Source organism: Lepidochelys kempii, chromosome 6 (genome assembly GCF_965140285.1).
Source record: "Lepidochelys kempii isolate rLepKem1 chromosome 6, rLepKem1.hap1, whole genome shotgun sequence".
NCBI lineage: Eukaryota > Metazoa > Chordata > Testudines > Cheloniidae > Lepidochelys > Lepidochelys kempii.
In genome coordinates, this window is record NC_136385.1 from 120,774,217 (window position 1) to 120,793,371 (window position 19,155).

The 19,155-nt window shown below is 38.2% G+C and overlaps 1 protein-coding gene across 17 annotated transcripts in view; it reads right to left on the reverse strand.

The window, feature by feature from the left end:
• Positions 1–701: 701 nt before the first annotated feature.
• Positions 702–19,155, reverse strand: part of SLC38A6 (solute carrier family 38 member 6) — a 54,001-nt gene continuing 35,547 nt past the window's right edge. For 4 of the 17 annotated variants that reach the window (XM_073349909.2, XM_073349914.2, XM_073349916.2 and 1 more), the window contains 8 exons: positions 16,301–16,366; positions 15,984–16,037; positions 15,028–15,107; positions 13,903–14,003; positions 8,889–9,013; positions 7,842–7,986; positions 7,595–7,689; positions 702–6,246 (listed from right to left, as the gene is read on the reverse strand). In XM_073349909.2, the coding sequence (XP_073206010.1) occupies positions 6,166–6,246; positions 7,595–7,689; positions 7,842–7,986; positions 8,889–9,013; positions 13,903–14,003; positions 15,028–15,107; positions 15,984–16,037; positions 16,301–16,366 (747 nt within the window). In that variant the 3' untranslated portion in view covers positions 702–6,165. The other 13 variants (XM_073349910.2, XM_073349913.2, XM_073349912.2 and 10 more) reach the window with 13 other exon arrangements.

Genomic DNA, 19,155 nt, shown 5'->3' on the forward strand with positions numbered 1-19,155 from the left:
AGCTGCTTAGCTTGAGTTAGCGCTAAGGGACATACAGAGCTTGCATGTTACAGCAGCTGCAATTACGTTTTGGAACCTAAGCCAAACTCATTTTTGTGCATATATTCACCTTCTTTAACCTTGTAAATAACTCATTTCCTTTTCTTAGTTAATAAATCTTTAGTTAGTTTATTACTGGATTGGCTACAAGTGTGGTCTCTGGTGATCTGAGGTGCAACTGACCTGGTGTAAGTGACTGATCCTTTGGGACTAGGAGTAACCTGAATATTCTTGTGATTTTTGGTGTAAGAGACCATCTATCACAAAGGCAGGCTTGCCTGGGTGGCAAGATAGACCAGAGTGCCTAAGGGGACTGTCTGTTATAATGCTTCATACTCGATAGCTGGGGAAATCTAATTATAGAACACATAACCAATTTGGGGTTTGTGTCCTGGTTTGTAACAGTCTGCCTTGAGGTCAGCATCCATGTTTATGAACGACTCTAGACAGTTCAGCACACTGAAACCCTTTTCAACAGTGTTTACAGCGGTTTAGTTTAATCTGATATTTTACTGAATTAAACGGAACCGGTAACTCAGTTACATTGCTGAAAAAATTCCAAAATCTTTTTCTCTTTTTATATATCACAGATTCTAGGGTTATGAGCAGCATTCCTTAATAGTCAATAAAATAAATTAAATGCAATTATTTCCACAATCATACATTGTTGCATAGTTTATTTGCACATACACAGAAATTCATACCTCGTAGAAAGAAAAAAAAATAACTGAATTCACATTTGGCAAAACTGTCTTCATAACGAGGGCCCTGATTCTGAGCCAGTTTTATACTGTTAGTGTCTCCAGTAAAATAGGTGCTTCACAGTGTTTTTAAAAATGATCTTCGTGAACTAAATTTATACACTATTTTTACCCACATAAAATGACATTTCCACAGAGCACGAGAAATGTATGAATTGGATGTGAGCTCGTTTTCTCTCTCATGAAAACATTGTAAACATCAGCTGTTTAAGCACGTTTCTCAAAATGGGTGTTACCAGAACAGTGACAAAAACGATAGCGATGGCATTGCAACAGTACATAATTATTTTGTTATAATTAGGAGGACGTAATTTCTACTGTTCTTGAGTGTGAACTAGGATGCATTCAAATTGATCAGACATTTATTAAATTACTTCAGAATTATGGCCAGGCATGCCTCCAAGCGCTGCATGGAAGGAATCCTCCAAAAAGTGGGACAATTCCCACCACAGTTCTTATCAGAAATGAACACTATACATATTCCATCCCATATCATGCATATTTAAGTAGTTGGGCTGTTAAACTAAAAACAATTTCTGCACAGTGACAGTCCAACTGAAAATAATGGGAATGTTATACAAAAATATACGTCAGAACATGACTATTCAGTTTATCTTAGGCCATGTCTACACTTACCGGGGATTGATGCTGCTGCAATTGATGCAGCGGGGGTTGATTTAGCAGGTCTTTCACAAGACTCACTAAATCGACCGCACAGCGCTCTCCAGTCGACTCCGGTACTCCACCGGAACGAGAAGATTAAGGTACTGCCTTCGATGCAGCGTAGTATGGACACCACAGTAAGTTGACCTAAGCTACATTATTCACATAGCTGGAGTAGCGTAACTTAGTTCGACTTACCACAGTAGTGTAGACGAGGCCTCAGACCTACTATATAGTGAAACAAAAGGCGTAAGAAACTCAACTGTGTTAAACATACAGGGATATATACAGCAGAGAATTTTAATTAGATTACATTTCTAGTGCTGTGAAAACAAAACGCTATGTAAATATTAAGAGGCAAACTACTTACCAGATAGCACTCATTAAAATATAGAAAAATGTCAGCATTTCACAAAAACTAAAAACATGTTACAATGAGTACAAGCAAGCTCCTTTTTTCGTAACTTTGTTTTCCTTAACTCTGCTTCCAACATTTACAGTAATGAGGGACTAGAACAGAAATACCATATTCACCCAGCTAAATACAGGTAGCTCTGTAATTTGATCAGCATTCAAAATGTGTGGGCAAGGGCAATGGGAGAGAGAATGATTTATTTAGCCTAAAAATGTTCCCAAATCATTTCTCTCTCTCCCAATGCATCTGCATCTCTCTTACAATGATCAGCATTTTCATTTAGGATACACATACCCTCACCCACCTACAGAAAAAAATACATAGATTATGAGCGGGGGGGCGGTGGGGGGGGCGCGGAGGCAGGGAAATCACTGGTTCAAACCCTCTGGGGTTGCACTGGTGTGACATCATCATGCAAACTCCTAACAGACATATTGAACTAGCACTAAATGGGGCTCACTCTGCTAAGTGAAGCTAGTTGAACGAGCTACTTTCTTTTAAAAAATGTTCAAAGAAAAATTTTTCCTAGTTTTTGAAAAGTGCATTTTTCTTCCTTGGGTTTTGATTTTTCAACACAAACTTGAAAAATATCAATGAAAAACAGAAATGACCATACCAAAAAACCCTGTTTAAACATTTTTTTTCATAAAAAAAGTTCAATGAAAAGTTTTCATCCAGCTCTGTTGTAAGTTGTATTGGCACAAGCTCTATTTTGCACTGTTTCAGTGCAGCTACACTGTGAATTTGTACTGGTATAACTATGATGCTATAGCTACATTGTGCTAAAGACTCAGTAAACACATGGTCCGTTTTCCCCTCTATTTCCATTTAACTTATTTATAAAGCAGTAAATAAGTTTTAAAGATGTTGACATGAGGACAAAAAAATGGTATAAAATATTGATATAATTAATGAGGGGAGAGAAACGGTAGCTTTTATCCAGGGACTCTCCCACAATATAGGCAAGCATATGAGCAAGGACAATAGAAGTGTCAGTATTCTGGAAACTGAGGTTATTTCTCCAGATTTTAGGTTCTGCCAAACTTAATTTCCTATAAATGTATTTCTTTTCAAAAGAAACATTTGTAACTCTTCTCCTTGTAAAAAGAAAATAAATTGGTTAGTCTCTAAGGTGCCACTAGTACTCCTTTTCTTTTTGCGAATACAGACTAACACGGCTGCTACTCTGAAATCTTCTCCTTGTGAAGATAACCCTCATACTATAAATCAATGCACTGCTGTCTTGTCTGCAATACTCTGCACCTAGACTGAAATAATATAGCTCCAACAGAGGTATGAATTGCTTCCATTCCCCTTAATGGAGTATTAACTTCACAAACTAGTATTAGCCTTTTAAAAGCTTAGCTATTTGGCTGTAGCCAGCCATGTTAAAAGTGTCATGTTTACCTAGATTACAGTGTAAAGTTGGTATTTTAAATGGGAAACCATTACAAATATAGCATTGATATGTTCATATGCTTTCAGATATTTCCTTAGCTGCATTCTTCAAAATTATGCACACAAACCTCATTGTAATTCCAGTCCTTTCAGAAGAGCAGGCTATTAAATTTAATGCTGGACACAACTTTCATTTTTTTTTTCCAGGGAGGCATAAGAAAACTGTAGATCTTGCCAGGTTTTTATAAGCTTTCCAGTTCACCCAGTTAAGTTTTTAATGTTAACTTACTGTGCAGTTTAAAATACCTTTTTAGATTACCATAATCGTGTCTTGCAGATATTACTAGATATTAAGATATGAGAGTAGGGCAAAGTAGTATGTGAAATAAAGAATTCCCACAGAAATTCCCCTGATTTTGATTAATATTCTTGTAGATTATTAGTGTCCTTGCAAAAAAGCTACAAGTAAACATGGAGACTGATCCAACGCTCATTCAAATGAACAGAACAATGCTCACTGACTTCAAATGGTCTTTGGATCAGGCCACATATGAAAAACAAGTAGTTGATTCACAACTGTCCCTACTGTCGCATTTACTCAAGATGGCTGGGTAACATCTATCCAAGGTTTAGGTTACCCAAGATTTAGGTTTTTACACTGCTCATTGAAATATCTGAGCAGCGAACATTTAGTAGAAGGGGGAACTTAAAACATACCATGGAAAGAAAAGATAGTGATATTTGTTTATCAGGAGTAAAATGTGGGAATAATTGCAAGAGGGATCAATAGCAGGACAGAGAGCCTCCTTCATGTTTGTTTGTTCTAGGCTTCCACAGTAATCCACACTGCCAATCCCTTGATCAAAGGAGGCAGGAAACTTCTTATGTTCAGAGGTACCCAAACTTTCCCCAACAGTTTGGTTCAGCTCAAGGCTACACTGTAAACTTCCTTGAGGTATATTATGTTCATTCATGAAGACAAGAGAAATATGCTACAGAAACTCCTAAGGTCAGATCCTGGGCTCTGATCAGGTCACTTTGCTCCATCAAAGCAGCACATTGACTCTGCTATAGAGACAGACGAAAGGGTAGCTGAGAATTCTCTTTGGCATGGAGGAATCCTGGGCTGGCAGAATGGTCTGTACCCATTCTTGCGGTTGGAAGTTGAAGCAGCCCTGTTTAGCCCTTTGTTGGCCCAGGACTAGAGCTGGCGATCAGAGCTATCTTTGCATCGACTTCCCTCAACTGCACAACTGAAAATTGTGTCAGCTGAGTTTATTTTAAATTAAAGTTGCAAAATGCAGCTGAATTGCATAAATGTTACTTTAGAGCATTTCACTTTTGTATCTTATTTTACATTTCAGATGTAACAGTAAGTAGCAAATCAAATTAAAAGAAATATCACATCTGGAAATAGTGAAGTTTCCAAGCCTCTAAATCTTGCTGCTCCAGTCTGAGGACTAATTACTTAACTTTATGTAGGTCTCATTTTATCTTAACTTCCTTAGAAGATAAAAAAACCCTATAGATTATATTCTCAACAACAAAGAAATTTTTAAAAATTGACCATCATTCCTATCACTGTTTCAGCTCCTCTGATGTAAGCAATGTTGGCTCTGGGCTGCCAATACCATTTTTAGCATTGTGTGGATTAGAGCTCAGAGGAAGTCCAACTGGTGCTGAAAATGGCCATCGTATTTCATTTTAAACATAAAGAGTGCAGAAGGGGATATGTAAGGGTTTAGCGATGTGGGGTGAAACTCTGGTCTTATATGGCAAAAGTCTCATTAACTTCAATAGTCCCAGGATTTCACTCTTGGAGTCTGATTTTTCTCTAACTTACGCCAGTGTAAAATTTAGACACACAGTTCAACCATAAATTATGGGGCTAGAAGTCAGAATCATTGAATGAAGTTTTATGGCCTGTCTTATGCAAATCAGGCTAGATGATCATAATGGTTCCTTCTTGCTGTAGTACTTATGAGTACTTATGGAAGCTAATTGAGTTACACATGTGTGTGTTGGGGGGGGTTAAAAAAAATCAGGCTCTAAATGCTTTGAATACTCATATTAGGTGACCAATATTCAAAAATTGGCATTTGTAATTGAAATGCTGGAAGATCTTAAGTGCAAAACAACAGTGATTGCTAGCGCTTCCAAAATACACAACAAATATCCTAGAAGGGCACAGAGTTTGACAGACTCATTCCAAGAAGGCCTAAATCCAGTGAAGTATAAACTATACATAATTTAAAAGTGCAATTTCAAATAGAGGAATACGCTGGTGGGAGGGGAAATCTTCCTATTGGGTAGGGTAACAGTGTGGAGACCAAATCAGCTTCAAGATTTCAATACGAGGGTGGTAAAATTGTGAAAGCTATTTTAATGAAAGTGATGCAAATCCTTTTATAACTGCTGTTGTGAGACTTTCAATATTATGAATGGTACAAGTTTTTGTAAAATCTGCCCATCTCAAGGGAAATCAGCTGAATCCAAGCCAGAACTCAGGAAATAAGTCCCTTTCAGCTCTGGGTGTTAGGGCAGGTTCAGATGCAGACCTCTGACCCTTTAAAATCTGAAAGCCTGAAACAAAATATTTTTTGCATTGTAAGCACACTATATAATGTCGTGTCATAAAGTGACCTTCACCTGGGTCATGTGAAGTCATTTTAAGACTAATATATTTGTAGAATGGAAGAGTTTAATTGTGCGAGAAGTAAACCAGACAAAGAAATGGACATGAGAGTAAACAAACAAAACGTTTCTTGTTTCATACACAGCTTTTGAAGGGTTTCTTCTTGAAGATGTCCAGCATTCAGTTGAGAATTTGCAATATGTTGCTGAGAATTGTCTCTCTCAAGTCCAGCTCAAGAAGCAATGGAAGGGATTTTATTGATTAATCCAATTGAAAATGATTAAGGCTAAACTTAAGAGACCAATAACTATGCCAAAAATAAACAATGCACAAGCCTGTGAAGACAGAAGAACAAACAATGAATGTTGAACAGACGAATTCAATTTATACTTCTGAGAATTGCTATTAAGCAATTCTGAATATGAAAAAGAAATTCTACCTCCAATGCACTGACAGGCTTTAACAGCATATTTTTTAAATGATCTGCTACGTTTAAAATAACCGAAGTATTTAAACACAGCTGCTCTTTCCAACACAAATTAAATATATTCAGAAAGCTATTCATCTATATGAACACTAAGCTAAGCCTGCTTTGGGAATGATTTCACAAAGAATTCCCTTTCAAAACCAGTTTAGTGTGTCCACACTATCCACCTGGGAACTGTGTAGATGAACTTTGCATATTTAACTAAATTCCTGGAAAGGAATTAATTCCATTTGACCCTATGCACACAGGGGCTCAAAGTAAGTTAAGAAACAGAATTTAAACTCTACTTTAAAGACAGTTCTAGTTAAATACATTCCAAACTCTGCTAGAGCAGCCAGGGTGGACAGAGACAGACCCTCTGGAAACCATGTTTAGAAACAGCATTCTATTTTCAATAGCATTGAAATGGTTATAACAGTAAGCAGATTACTGATTTATAGCCAGCTCTGCTGATGTTATCATGCTCTATCTACACAAGCTACTCAAGACTTTAAACTGTATGTAGGCATCAATACTAGCCTTTCCACTAAGATTTCCCATAATTGGTAGTCCTAGTGCAACCCTATAGAGGAGAGGGCGAGGGGAGATAAAAATGGTGGGAACATCAGCATAGATGGCCTGCTGGCATTTTAACCACTGTGTCCTCTAACTTTTCTCAGTTGATATGGTAGTTAAAATGACAATGACCATGGCCACAGGCAGCAGCATGTTGGTTGCATTAGAACTCCCTCAATGGCTACCACTGGTAGTGATGTAGCTGTTGTATCAACCGTGGGAAATGTTAGGGGAAAAGGGGGCTTGTGCCAAGGAAGGTTTATTAGGGAACAGCATATAAACAGTGTTCTACACAAACATGGTTTGGCTGGACAACATGGACAAGGCCAAACTATATCAGAACCGTGTTTAAAAACAGATGGATCTGGTTTAAAGCCCCAGATCTGGATTTTGGGGAAATGTGGATTCAGATCAATATTACACAGCTTAGGTTCATGAAAGAGGTAGACTACACTAGTTTCAATAAGACCAGAGAACTGAAACAGAACGTAGCAGAAGACAAACTCCACATTACTATTGCAGACTTCAGGCTGCTAAAAATGGGTGCAGTGCAAAAGGCAAAGCATATTCTGTAGTATAATAAAATTTATCTAACATTAGAATCCTTGCATACAAAAACAACACATGGAAAAATAACATACCCCAAGCTTCTGTCGTGATATAAAGTCCTCCCTGCTAAGTTTAAGATAAAACAGTCCAGGATACACAAAGAGCAAACACGTAGATGTGGTAGAGCCTTTACAAGATAATAAGAAAAAAATTATGTGGTAAGATTGGTACAGGGATATAAGCAGATATATTGTGTGATCTTTTTAGAATAGAACCCCATAACCCCCAAAACAAAACAACAAAAACCCAAACAAACAAACAAACAAAAAAAAAACTTACCAACTAATCCAAATACATTTCTAATATCAGGCACATACAATGCAAGCAAAACAATGATTGCATTGAGTGCTAAAGTGACAAGGATATGGCAAATCCACGAAGTAGGAAGATGAGATAAAAATATCATCATTACAGCCTTCCTTGCCTATATAATGAAAGGGGGAAAAAAAATTCAAGCAGGCACAAAACTTTATTCTAAAAGCCTTATTGTTATTTCCATTTTGATAAAGTATACCTTAGGTTTTACTTGGAAAAGACCGTTTTAGAGGAAAACATTTATTGATGTAGTTCAACAAAAGCCAAAAAAAAAAAAAAGGCATTCACATATAAATGTCATAGAAAATATGACATATATACTTTACCACCTTTAAAGAACAAAACATTTAAATTACTGCAAAATTGTGTGCACACACAAATCATTAATATATGTAACTAGCTCCTTATGAAGAGCATATGGATTGTAGTAGTTGGATATACTTTGATGTTAATATTTGCTAATGGTTACGTTTATCCAGAGAGGCATATCATTATCCTGAAAACTAAATGAAGTTCTGAACATAAATCCCCTACCAACTGACAGAATTGTCCCCTAAATTTTAGAACCACGTGATAAATACTGCTTTAAAACTTAAGTAAATGTTACACTATGTGAAGACAAAGCTACATTAAACTTTTGTTAAATCACTAGCAGCAGAGTATTATTTGCTGACTTCAATTTTCCTCTCCATACAGCCTTTTGAAAACAGAATTTAAGAAAAATGAAACAAAATAAACTTTAGAAATACTTTAGTCTCTAAATTAAAAACAATGCTGTCGGTTAGTTTAAATCTAAGCTCAGTCTCAAAAAGCATACATTAGCTTAGTGGTTAGTTGTTATTTTGGAGTTTTCATGGAACATATGCAAGTATGAGGTCTTTGATCAATCACTTGACAAATGAGTAAGATACACAAAGCTAAATGTCACTCTAATATTGCAGTCTGCAAAGAATTAGCATTACCATACTATGAAACTGCTATGCCAGCATCAAAACTTTTAGGAGTACTTACAGGGAAATGGATTAGAGGCACTGTCAAAATCACAGCAAATAACATGCCTAGTTTTACAGTCATGATGACAATATCATGCGGCAGGTACCTGGTGTAACCTTGAAGTAATTCTGAGTCCACTTTGTCTGAAAAACCAAGAAATTGAATGTCATAAACCAAAGGGAATTCAGGAATAGAACAACTATATCTCACTTATATTAATTCTCAAAGTTTCCATTTGGAGCAACTACTAGGCTGTTTTGTGCCCATAGCAGAATGGAGGCCGTGTACAAATTTCTTCCTGCCCCTAATGAAGCCAACAATAAACATATGTATATTTGATACTCAATCTAGAGAAACTTCCATTGTCTGAGTCATGAAACCAAGCTATGTACAAGTGAGAAAACAAACATGGAGAAGAAAGGGCTACAAGAGAGGGATACTCAGGCTTTGCAGATGTAGACTATAAGCTGGCCAATCCACAGGCAAGGCAACACTGTGCTAGTGTCTGGGATATGGGTGGTTGGACTCAAGCCTGCATACTGTAGTATAGACAATGGAGCCCAAGGCAGGATTACAAAGAGTATAGATGCTCCAGTGCTTCATTAACAAATCCAAGGTCTGCTAACTCGAGTTGTACTAACCCTGCACTTACACTGCAGGCATACCCTGAGTGGCTTAAAGAAAAGAGATGATGATGAGACAGATGATAAATTATCCTGTAAAGACAGCACAACTCAAGGCCCCTTCTGTAGATAACTGAACTTGATGAGTTGTAACCAAGGCATTTGTGGTAGCCTTCAAAGAAGATATCCAAAATAGCGATGAGTGGGGCTTGAAGAGGGTCCACTTCGTTAAACTAAGACCAAAGGAAAAATATTCAGACCAAATAAGACCTTATCAGAATCTTTTCTGGTTTATGCCAGAATAGTAATAATCCATGCGGAATACAAGAGGATTTACCCTCTCAGGCTCCAAGCAGTAAGGTGAAGCCTGGTACAATGCATTTGAAAAATTTGGTCCTGCTATGGCATGTCCTAGAGAATAGGCTTGCTAACTGACACCTCCAGTTTGAAGAATGAGGGTCTCAGTAGTTAGAAATAATCAGAACAATTTTTGCTAGGTTTTTAGTCTTCTTGATCGTTTGTCTGAACAGAAGAAACAAAGGGTGGAATTCAATAAGCCAAGGCACTGTACCATATAGCTGATTCTTTATTTCTGGAACAGAAAACTAGGAGACACTTTTTGGTTAAAGTGGGTGGTGAATTTGCTCAGAAGTAAACTATTTCTGCTGGACCAATTGACCTTACATGTTCAGCTTTCCATACACATATGGTATAAAGTGATTTGGAAGGTAAAATTTCACCATTTGGGAAAGTAGCTGCAGCGCCTCTAATTTCAAAGAGAAATTCTTGGTTATTCCTCCTAATGTATATATGCTACTGTTGTCTAATAGTTGCCTTCTTTCGGTATTTTTGCAGACTAGTTATTATGGGGAAAGGATGATTAGCTAAAGTCATTAATGACTTTAACATGTTAACTTCTATTAATGACACATGAGATTGAGATTTGTTTGTTTGACATGTAAGTGATTGGATATTGTGGAAAAAGGCTGGTGCTTGAGAGCTGGCAAGTTAAACCCTGGGAAGTACAAGAATTTAATAGAAAACAGGGTAGAAGCAACATAAGAGACCAGATGAGAGAACTTTCAGTAAGAACTTTAATTCCCTCAACAGTAATGAGGGTTCTTCTCTTATCTCCACCACCATTTTAAAACTATTTGGAGAGTGAGATTAGTTTTACAAAAGTCACATCTGGGGTGGCAACTATTATGTTCAAATCTCTTATAGCACAAGCACAACTCCTATTTTTGGTACTAAAAGTGGGAAATGATGATTACTTAGAAAACAAACCAATAACTGCAACTTCCACTTTTGTTTCCACGACTTTTGCCCTTTCATCCTGACCATTCATGACTTTTCTTGGAAGATGCCATGATTTTAACAAAAATCACTCCCCTACAGATGATCCACTACTCTAACTCATAGCAGATTTATGCTACCATGGGCTTCTGCTCCTATCAAAGCCTCTAGGTCACCTTGACTTACAGATCCACAGCAAAGAGTCAACATCCTTCCAAACGGGATGTAGAAGAAACATCTGTTCTCAAAGGAGTTCTTTTTTGCTTTCCAGTTGGTTTTTACTTTTCTAGGAATGGCGTTTATGACAAGGGGATGGATAGGTGGGGCAGGGGTGGGGGAGATTCACTCATGAAATTTAATTTGCTTTTTGGCTAAAGATAGGGAAGGAGTAGCCTGCACACAGGAATGTATGTATGTATGTATGTATCCTCTGCAAAAAAAACCTATTTAATTAATGTACATTATACCATCAGGCCTGAAAGGAAAGGAAAAGAGACAATCATTTCAATCAAAGTAAAGGTTAAGGGCTGGAGTCAAGGCAAAGCAAGGCTCCAATTAGGTCTACTGCATAAGGGACCAGGAACATGGTCTCCAGGACATGACTTCAGTGCTCTTTCTTCCTTTCCCTTTTTGCTGGGGGCTTATCTGGAAACAAAATGAACAGGAACCCCACCCTGGAATCAGCTTCAGTGGTCTTCTGCAGTGGCACTCAGCACCCACATTCTCCCGTAGGCTGTTTGTTTCAACTTTCTTCCATGTGGAAAGAGCCAGCATTTGGTGGAACTAGCCCATGTTGCATTGACCAATCTGACATGGTGCTAGGCAGCAAGGTGAATCAGGCTGTGCTTTTATCATTTGAGGGGAAGCCCAGGTAACTTATTTGCTCAGTCACGGTCAGATCCAGACAAAGGGGAATCGGGGGGGGGGGGGGGGGAGAAGCTAATTTGCAGGAAGGCAGTAAAAGTCAGATTAGAAAGCTGGCAGGAGCAGTCCTATACCAATAGCAAAGGCACTGAGGTAGGGACTGCTAGTCTCCACCATTTAATTGATAATAGGAATTTGTTGTGCCTACAAGAGAAATACGTTAATGCTCTGAAGAGGCAGCGTGCTTTTTTGCAAGAACTCAAAGCAATTTCCTCTGCAGATCAGTAATTATTTGGTAGGTGTCAACAGGACTGTTGTTGTGCCAGACTGTCCCGAGCCCACAGACATTCTAAACAGATAACACAAAATACCCAGAGAGACAAGGGTTCTCTTAAGAGAATTTCCCCCCCTACTGTTGTGCTGAGAGTTTTATTTATTTTGACTGACACATGTTAACTTCATGAGAGGAGTGAATTTTGAGAAGCAATTTGAAAGAAGAATCCTCACGCAGGTCAGTAATGCATTTCAGTGACCATGTTTGTTGATGCATCTGAAGAAGTGGATTTTTTACCCACGAAAGCTTATGCCCAAATAAATCTGTTAGTCTTTAATATGCCACCAGACCTCCTTGTTGTTTTCATGTTTGTATAATGCTACCATACTGCAGAGGGCAGTTGATCCAGATTGCTGGATGGAAACTTGAGAGAATACAACTTTGGCATGCACGATCTAGGAACAAAATGTACAATCGTGAAAATAAAGCTGGACACATGTAGAGCTGAACAACTTGCTCTTGGAAAGATATAGCACCATGACATTATATGACAGGGTACTGCAAACACTATCACACAGTTGACATACCACACTGATACAGGTAGCTTCTATCTATATGTTACAGGAAGACTGAACTGCTATATTAAATGGACACTCACCTACTTCTGACAATGTTATGATAGACCTTTAAAAAAAGAAAGCCATTGTGTAGTTAAGAGTTCTGAAATCTGTCTAAGTATTTGGGAGAAGCAAGCCTACCAGAATGGCTATTAAGTCACCTATATTTAAGCCCCAGCTACAAAAAATGGCACTTCAAAGTGTTCAAGAACTCCATCATCAATTGCATAGTTATTACACTGCTGCTGCAGCATACTGCCATGCAAAATCTACAGAAAAGCAGAACTGAAGGAGTCTACTGAACAGATAGGATGATTTTTATATGGACAAGTTTATAATTGGAATTCCTCATTTTCTGTTTAAATACAAAAATTCACTAACAAAACATAACTACCACCCTCCCCATCCTCACCCTTAACAAAATGGCAAGGGTCCTTTAAAGAGAGAGACACCTTCAACAGAATGCACACCTTGGTCTCTATGACCACAGTAATTCATACTCTATGTATCATTTTGTGTTTGTGCTTCCTCTGGTTTGCCTTTCTGTTGCAGATAGCAGCAGTATCTTTAAGAAGTCACTTTGTGTGTAGGAATCTATGATACAAATAATTAGTGAGGCTGTTTTAGTAAAGCTTTCTTGGAGTGTTCGTTTAAACTTTTGGTTTTGTTTCATTAATCAAACAGATTTCTATTCAAATAAATCCATACAAGAAACCTACATCTTATCATGGCCTATGTGATGTGTCCATGCTGCTCTTGGCAATGCTTTGGAGAGAGGCAAAGGTGACTGTAATCCACCTTTATACCTCCGTGCTCCCAGGGTCATCCTGCTACTGACCCAGCCCTTGGTGAAAGGCACAGCAGGCCCTGTTGTGCTACAGGTTGACCGAATGGTAATTAGCATGTCAAGCTTCTCTAACATAGGCATGATCTTAGAAGATATTTCACTAATCCCAATTAATTAAGTGAACGGTTTACTTGTATAGTGTTTACGGCCCCTATCCGGCAAAGAATTACATACATGCTTAACTTACACGCTGAGCAACCATACTGAAGTTAATTTTTACAAAGCTAGGCACCTCTGTAAGCCTTTGCAGGACTGGTGCTTAAGTGGCTTAATTATTTCATATGTGCAACACAGGCCTTATTTTAAATACCCCAAATATTTTATTCCTTCATATGCATTCTATAGTAGGCTTTATATATTTGCAAACAGAATGAATTATTTAGCACACAAATCAAATGAAAAAATCCTTGGGAGCAGGCTGAATCAGTACATGTATTATGCAGTACATGATAAGCCAGAACATTCTTCACTATTATCTTGACCTCTAAAGAATTGTTAAGAACATACTTACCATAAAAAGTAAGGTACCCAAACAAGGCAGACACAAAATAGAGTAGGAAACTCAGACCAATTCCTGTATTGGTTACATTCTGCATTCTGCTTTTTGATGGACTAAAATGCAAAACAACACCCCCCATCCCCGAATAATTATTATGGTTTAATGTATGGTTTGAGGTGTTGAACACATAGCAGTTTATCTTTAGAATGATCTTGCAATTTACATTTTACAGGGATGAACCCCTGTGGTTTATCATTACCCAATACTTTGCTGGTCACTGTATTTGCAGATTTCAAATCACTTCACACATGAAGACAAGTATCATTATCCCCATTTTACAGACATAGAAACTGAGGCACACAGAGGTGAACTCCCCACCCCCGCGCTCCCAGTTCTGACTTGCCCAAGATGACACATCAAGTCAATGGCAGAGCCAGGAATAGAACCTAGTCCAGTATCCTATCAATTGAGCCCACACCAATGGTGGTGGTGACTATCGTAACAGTGCAGATTTGGCCAAATGCAGGCTCTCTGGCTGCTATAAAAATCAGCAAGTAAATGTCTGTGGATTTTGTTTTTTTCCCAGTAGACAATGAAAACGTATTTGCTAGTTTCTCTGCTACAAATATAATCAGAGGCTATGTCTACACTATAAGCGAGGCATGTGATTCCCCTGCTTGTGTACACCTATTTGCAAGTAGCTTGATGAGAGCTAGCGTGAGTATAAACAGCAGTTTAGCCGTGGAAGCATGGACAGCAGAGGCAGGGGTGAGCTGTGCTGAGTACAAACCTGCTTGAAAACAGTGGGGACATATCTGGCATGGCATAGGTCAGTTGTGCCTCTGCTGTCGGTTCCCATGCCATCACGGCTACATTACAATTCATACTCGCTAGCTCTTATTAAGCAAACACAATTATGTGCATATAAGCAGAGGAATCACACCCCTAGTTTGTAGCGTAGACATAGCCTAAAATGCCAGTGCTGCCTCAGATGAAAATTTTGCCTAATATATAAAGGATAAATTGTCATTGTTCAACCGCACTCAGTTGAATACGGAACAGATTTTCTGACAACTTTGGTTGAATTAAAAAAACACTATCATTATATTTCAACATTACTTGCTTTCCATATGTTACCTTCGGAGCTCACAGTAAATGGGCAATACTGAGGTATGGCAGAGAAACGAGAAGGCCATGGTTGGAATGGCATAAGCACTCTAAAAGGAGGGGTGGGGGGGAGAGAAACAAAGAAAAAAATTCTCACTATAAACAGCTGTAAATTAATTTGAGTGAACCTAAGATTCTACTTCATGGCCTCAATCCAATGCCTGAAATCAGTGGGAGGGGTTTTGGACTAATGCTTCTGGATAAACTCTATACTAGATAATGGGGGTTTCCCAATTGTTTCATGCAACTGTGCCATTTCAGCTGAGAACTCCGGTATATCAGCCAACACCCTCCTGACAGTGGAGGGTACGGGCTACAAGACTCTTTTTGGATATATAAAGCCCAAAAGTGCCACATCTTACTCACCTTACTCATGTGGGTTCTTCCACTTTAGCTCCTGAGCCTACTCCCATAAGTAGGATAAGTAGGATTTGGCACATAGGGTCGGAAAAATACTACAATTGGTTATTTATATAGTATGAAACTTACCAAATTATAAGTACAGCTGTCTATAACATGCAACATTACTGTGTCAAATTATTGACTCCTTTAACCAGCCCTGAACTTTTAGTTAAAAAATTCAGTATTTGTCTCTCTTAAAAATTGGTTACAGCATTCAGAAACCTGAAAGACCTAAAAAAATGCTTTTGCAAATGAAGTCTGAAGGCTGTTCTATAATCAAAAAGTTTTATCAGTAAAACTGTCAGGGGTGTGATTTTTCTTCTGCACAACTAACAGCTAGAAAATTTTTTTAAATGAAGGCTGAGACTCTGGAGAACAACTTAGAGGCATATGTGGGTACCCCCAACCTACAGCTATTCCTTTAAAAAACATTGGTTTATGCCCTATGCCAGCAGGGTTCATATCCATTAAAAAAACAAAACCTCTGCGCACCCCACCTGTTATTAAGATACACAGCACATTACCTCCTTAGAAAAATGAAAGAGCTTTGCTTTACAATCCTCAGTAGAATATGAAATCTGTGCAAGATAAATACACAAAAAAAGGGAAATGACATATTAAATGACTGACTACAAACCACAGACATTAGATCACATTGTTTCAAGCTAATAAAATCATGCTAATTAAAGAGTACCAATATTCTATGAATGAAAAGGAACTAAGGATTTATCAACTATTTTTTAAATTATAAAATATTACTAACCTGAGGGTTTTGATGTAGAGAAAGAATTATTTATATTACTAAAAAGATATAAAAGCTTCAAAATAGCATATATGTTACCTGTAAGATCTCTATAGAGCTGTTTAATGTCAGTGGACAAGGGATGGACCATTTTTTTATTACAACCTGTAAAGACAGCGTGTATTTAATTTTTTCAAGACTGCCTGAAAGCTGGGGTATTATATAAATAATTAGAACATGAGTATATTGATAAACACAGTAATACAAGGCACTTACAAACAACCTGCTTGTCTATTGGAGAGCTGGGCAAGGAAGATCAAAAAGATTTGAGAGAAAATGCTGTCAACATCATTCCACCCAGCCAGTTAATTAGATATTAAAGGAGGTCTAACATTGCAAGGGCAGAAACGTGGTTGTAATTAAATGGCAAAAGCAGGAAAAGAAAACTCCCCAAACTAAAACCCTAATATTTCCCAGAAATCTATAGGGAGTTTTACTCACACTGATGGTTTCGACAGGTCCATGGGGTGGGGACGAAAATTAGAAGGAAATTAAGGAAAAAAAATATGACACTTTCCCTCTCATGAGTCGATTTATAATTATAGTTACATTCTTCCTGTCACTGTATTTATGGCTCTGTCCACATTTCCCATTCTAGTTACCTATTTTTAGGTGTTAGAAATTCTTTATATCACTTGCTCCAGGCTTTAAACTTGAAATAATAAGGGGTCAGATTCATGACAGGGATAAAATGGAAGAGATCTGTCCTTTTATCTCTGAAACTCTACCTGTACAAACATGCTAGAGAGACAAGATTGATGAAGTAATATCTTTTATTGGACAAACTTCTATTGCTGAGAAAGAGAGAGAGAAGCTTTCGACCCTACACGAACTGTTCTTGAGGTACATGTACAAACGTGGCATTCTCAAGAAAGCAATGACTAGAAGCTCCCCACTCTCATGCAGTATCCCCAGCAAAAGTGTGGCCAGAGGGAATAGTGGGTACATGGCATGCTATTCATGCAACCCTGCAACACAGACAGAAAAAAACCCTTCTGCAGCAATAACATAGGTCTTAAATTATGCAGCTTAGAAGCTTTTAAAATATTTTTCATCAGCTAAACTCAAAGCACTTTGCAAATGCAGGGAAGTTTAATTATTTCCATTGCAAATGAGGGCACTGAAGTAGAGAGAGGAGATGAGACTTGCTTGAGGTAACACAGCAGGAAAGAGATCTAGGAATAGAACCCAGTTCAATACCCTATATACTAGACCAGTGGTGCCTAAACTTTTCCTGTTGTGCCCCTGCCTTACCAGTAATGGAATCTGTCCGTGCCCCTCCATTACAGCACAGTTGGCTCAGCAGAGGAGCTGGGGCTGAAGGCAGGCACGGAGGCAGAGCTGGGTGCCGCTCCCTCTTTGCCCCCCTCTACCATGGGGGCTAGCCTGCTGGGCCCCACTCCACGCCGCCCTGAACTTTCCTCCATGGCCCCCTAGGGTGGAGTGCTGCACAGTTTGGGAACCACTGCACTAGACCATGTTGCTTAAATAAGACATGAGCGATATATGGTGCCTATCCCTGCAGCAGGGCATATTAAATTTGTGCTCACACGCAAAAGCTGAAGGAGACAGTATGTGCATGAAGCTGACTGTACAGAATTATTGTATAAGTAAAATAAGGGCATTACTTCCAATGACTGGGGCAGATTTCTTCTGCAACAAATTGAAGTACATCTGTCATGACAGAAATTAATACTGTGCAAACTACAACATGTATTTCAATAGTACATATCACCTGCTTCAAAGCAGTTAACTATGAAAACTAAATTGTATTTCATACAGCTTCCAGATTTTCAGAGTAGCAGTTTTTAAAAAAAACAAAAAACCATCACCTTACATTTTTGCCTAACAGTATTATTTTTCTTTAAAAATACATAATGGCATATGGCCTCACTTACTGTTCTTTGTAGTTCCTAAGTTGTCATTTACGAACTAAGGCAGAAATGTGCAATTTTTACAGCTTCATAAGAAATATAGTACCCTCCGCATCCCTGAAATACATAGGGTTTCCTAGCCACACACACAAGTTCTGGGCCTGGAACCAAAATGCTTTCTACCTCTGCAGTATCCACATGTGAATCTTGCTTATAGTTTATGTTAATCTCTTATGGTTCTATGCATACATTTCTTTAAACCAATTTTTTTTTCAGATCTGTTCATTCATCGTAATGTCTTATTTCTGAAAACTGCATACATTTCCTTTTAAATGTAAAAGGACCACAGAATGCATTTTAAAACTCACTGCACCTACCTCAGCCCCAGATCTAACCAATAATTCTTGAGGGTGGTAACTTTTTTAAAACATATTTTAGAGGGGAGGTCAAACACTGAGCTAATAATGTAAACTCATTTTCAGCCTTGTTAATTACGGAGAGGCTATTGTTGCTCCATAATACCAAGCTGAAGAAGATTACCTCCCAACCTCCCCATAAGAGCATTTCACTTCTTGACAGATCCCCTAAGGAGCTGTTTTGGTCAGCTTTGAAGTTTGGTTTTATCACACGGTTCAGTTCCTAATGGGCTGCCTTGCTCTCCTGGATGGCACGTTCTTTCGACTCATTTTCCACAATGTTTATCCTTTTATACAATAAGTCTGCTGTGCAAGTCAATGCAAGCCAGAGTAAAGGAGGGGGCATTTTGCCATGCTTCTAAATAGGACTCTTGTTTACATACCTTCTTGATCCTACTAAATATTACATTTATGTATTAGCAACTGTATATTCTCTTCAGTAAAAAGCAATGCAATTCTAAGGCACAATTCTCTTCCTAGGGCTGCATAACAGATCTCAGCTCCAATATTTGGTTCTGTTTCCTTTACAGAGCCCACAATTGGGGAATATCAGGGTCAAAAATCCCCCAAATGGCTCAGAGGAAAGAAGTTTTCCGTTCAGTTG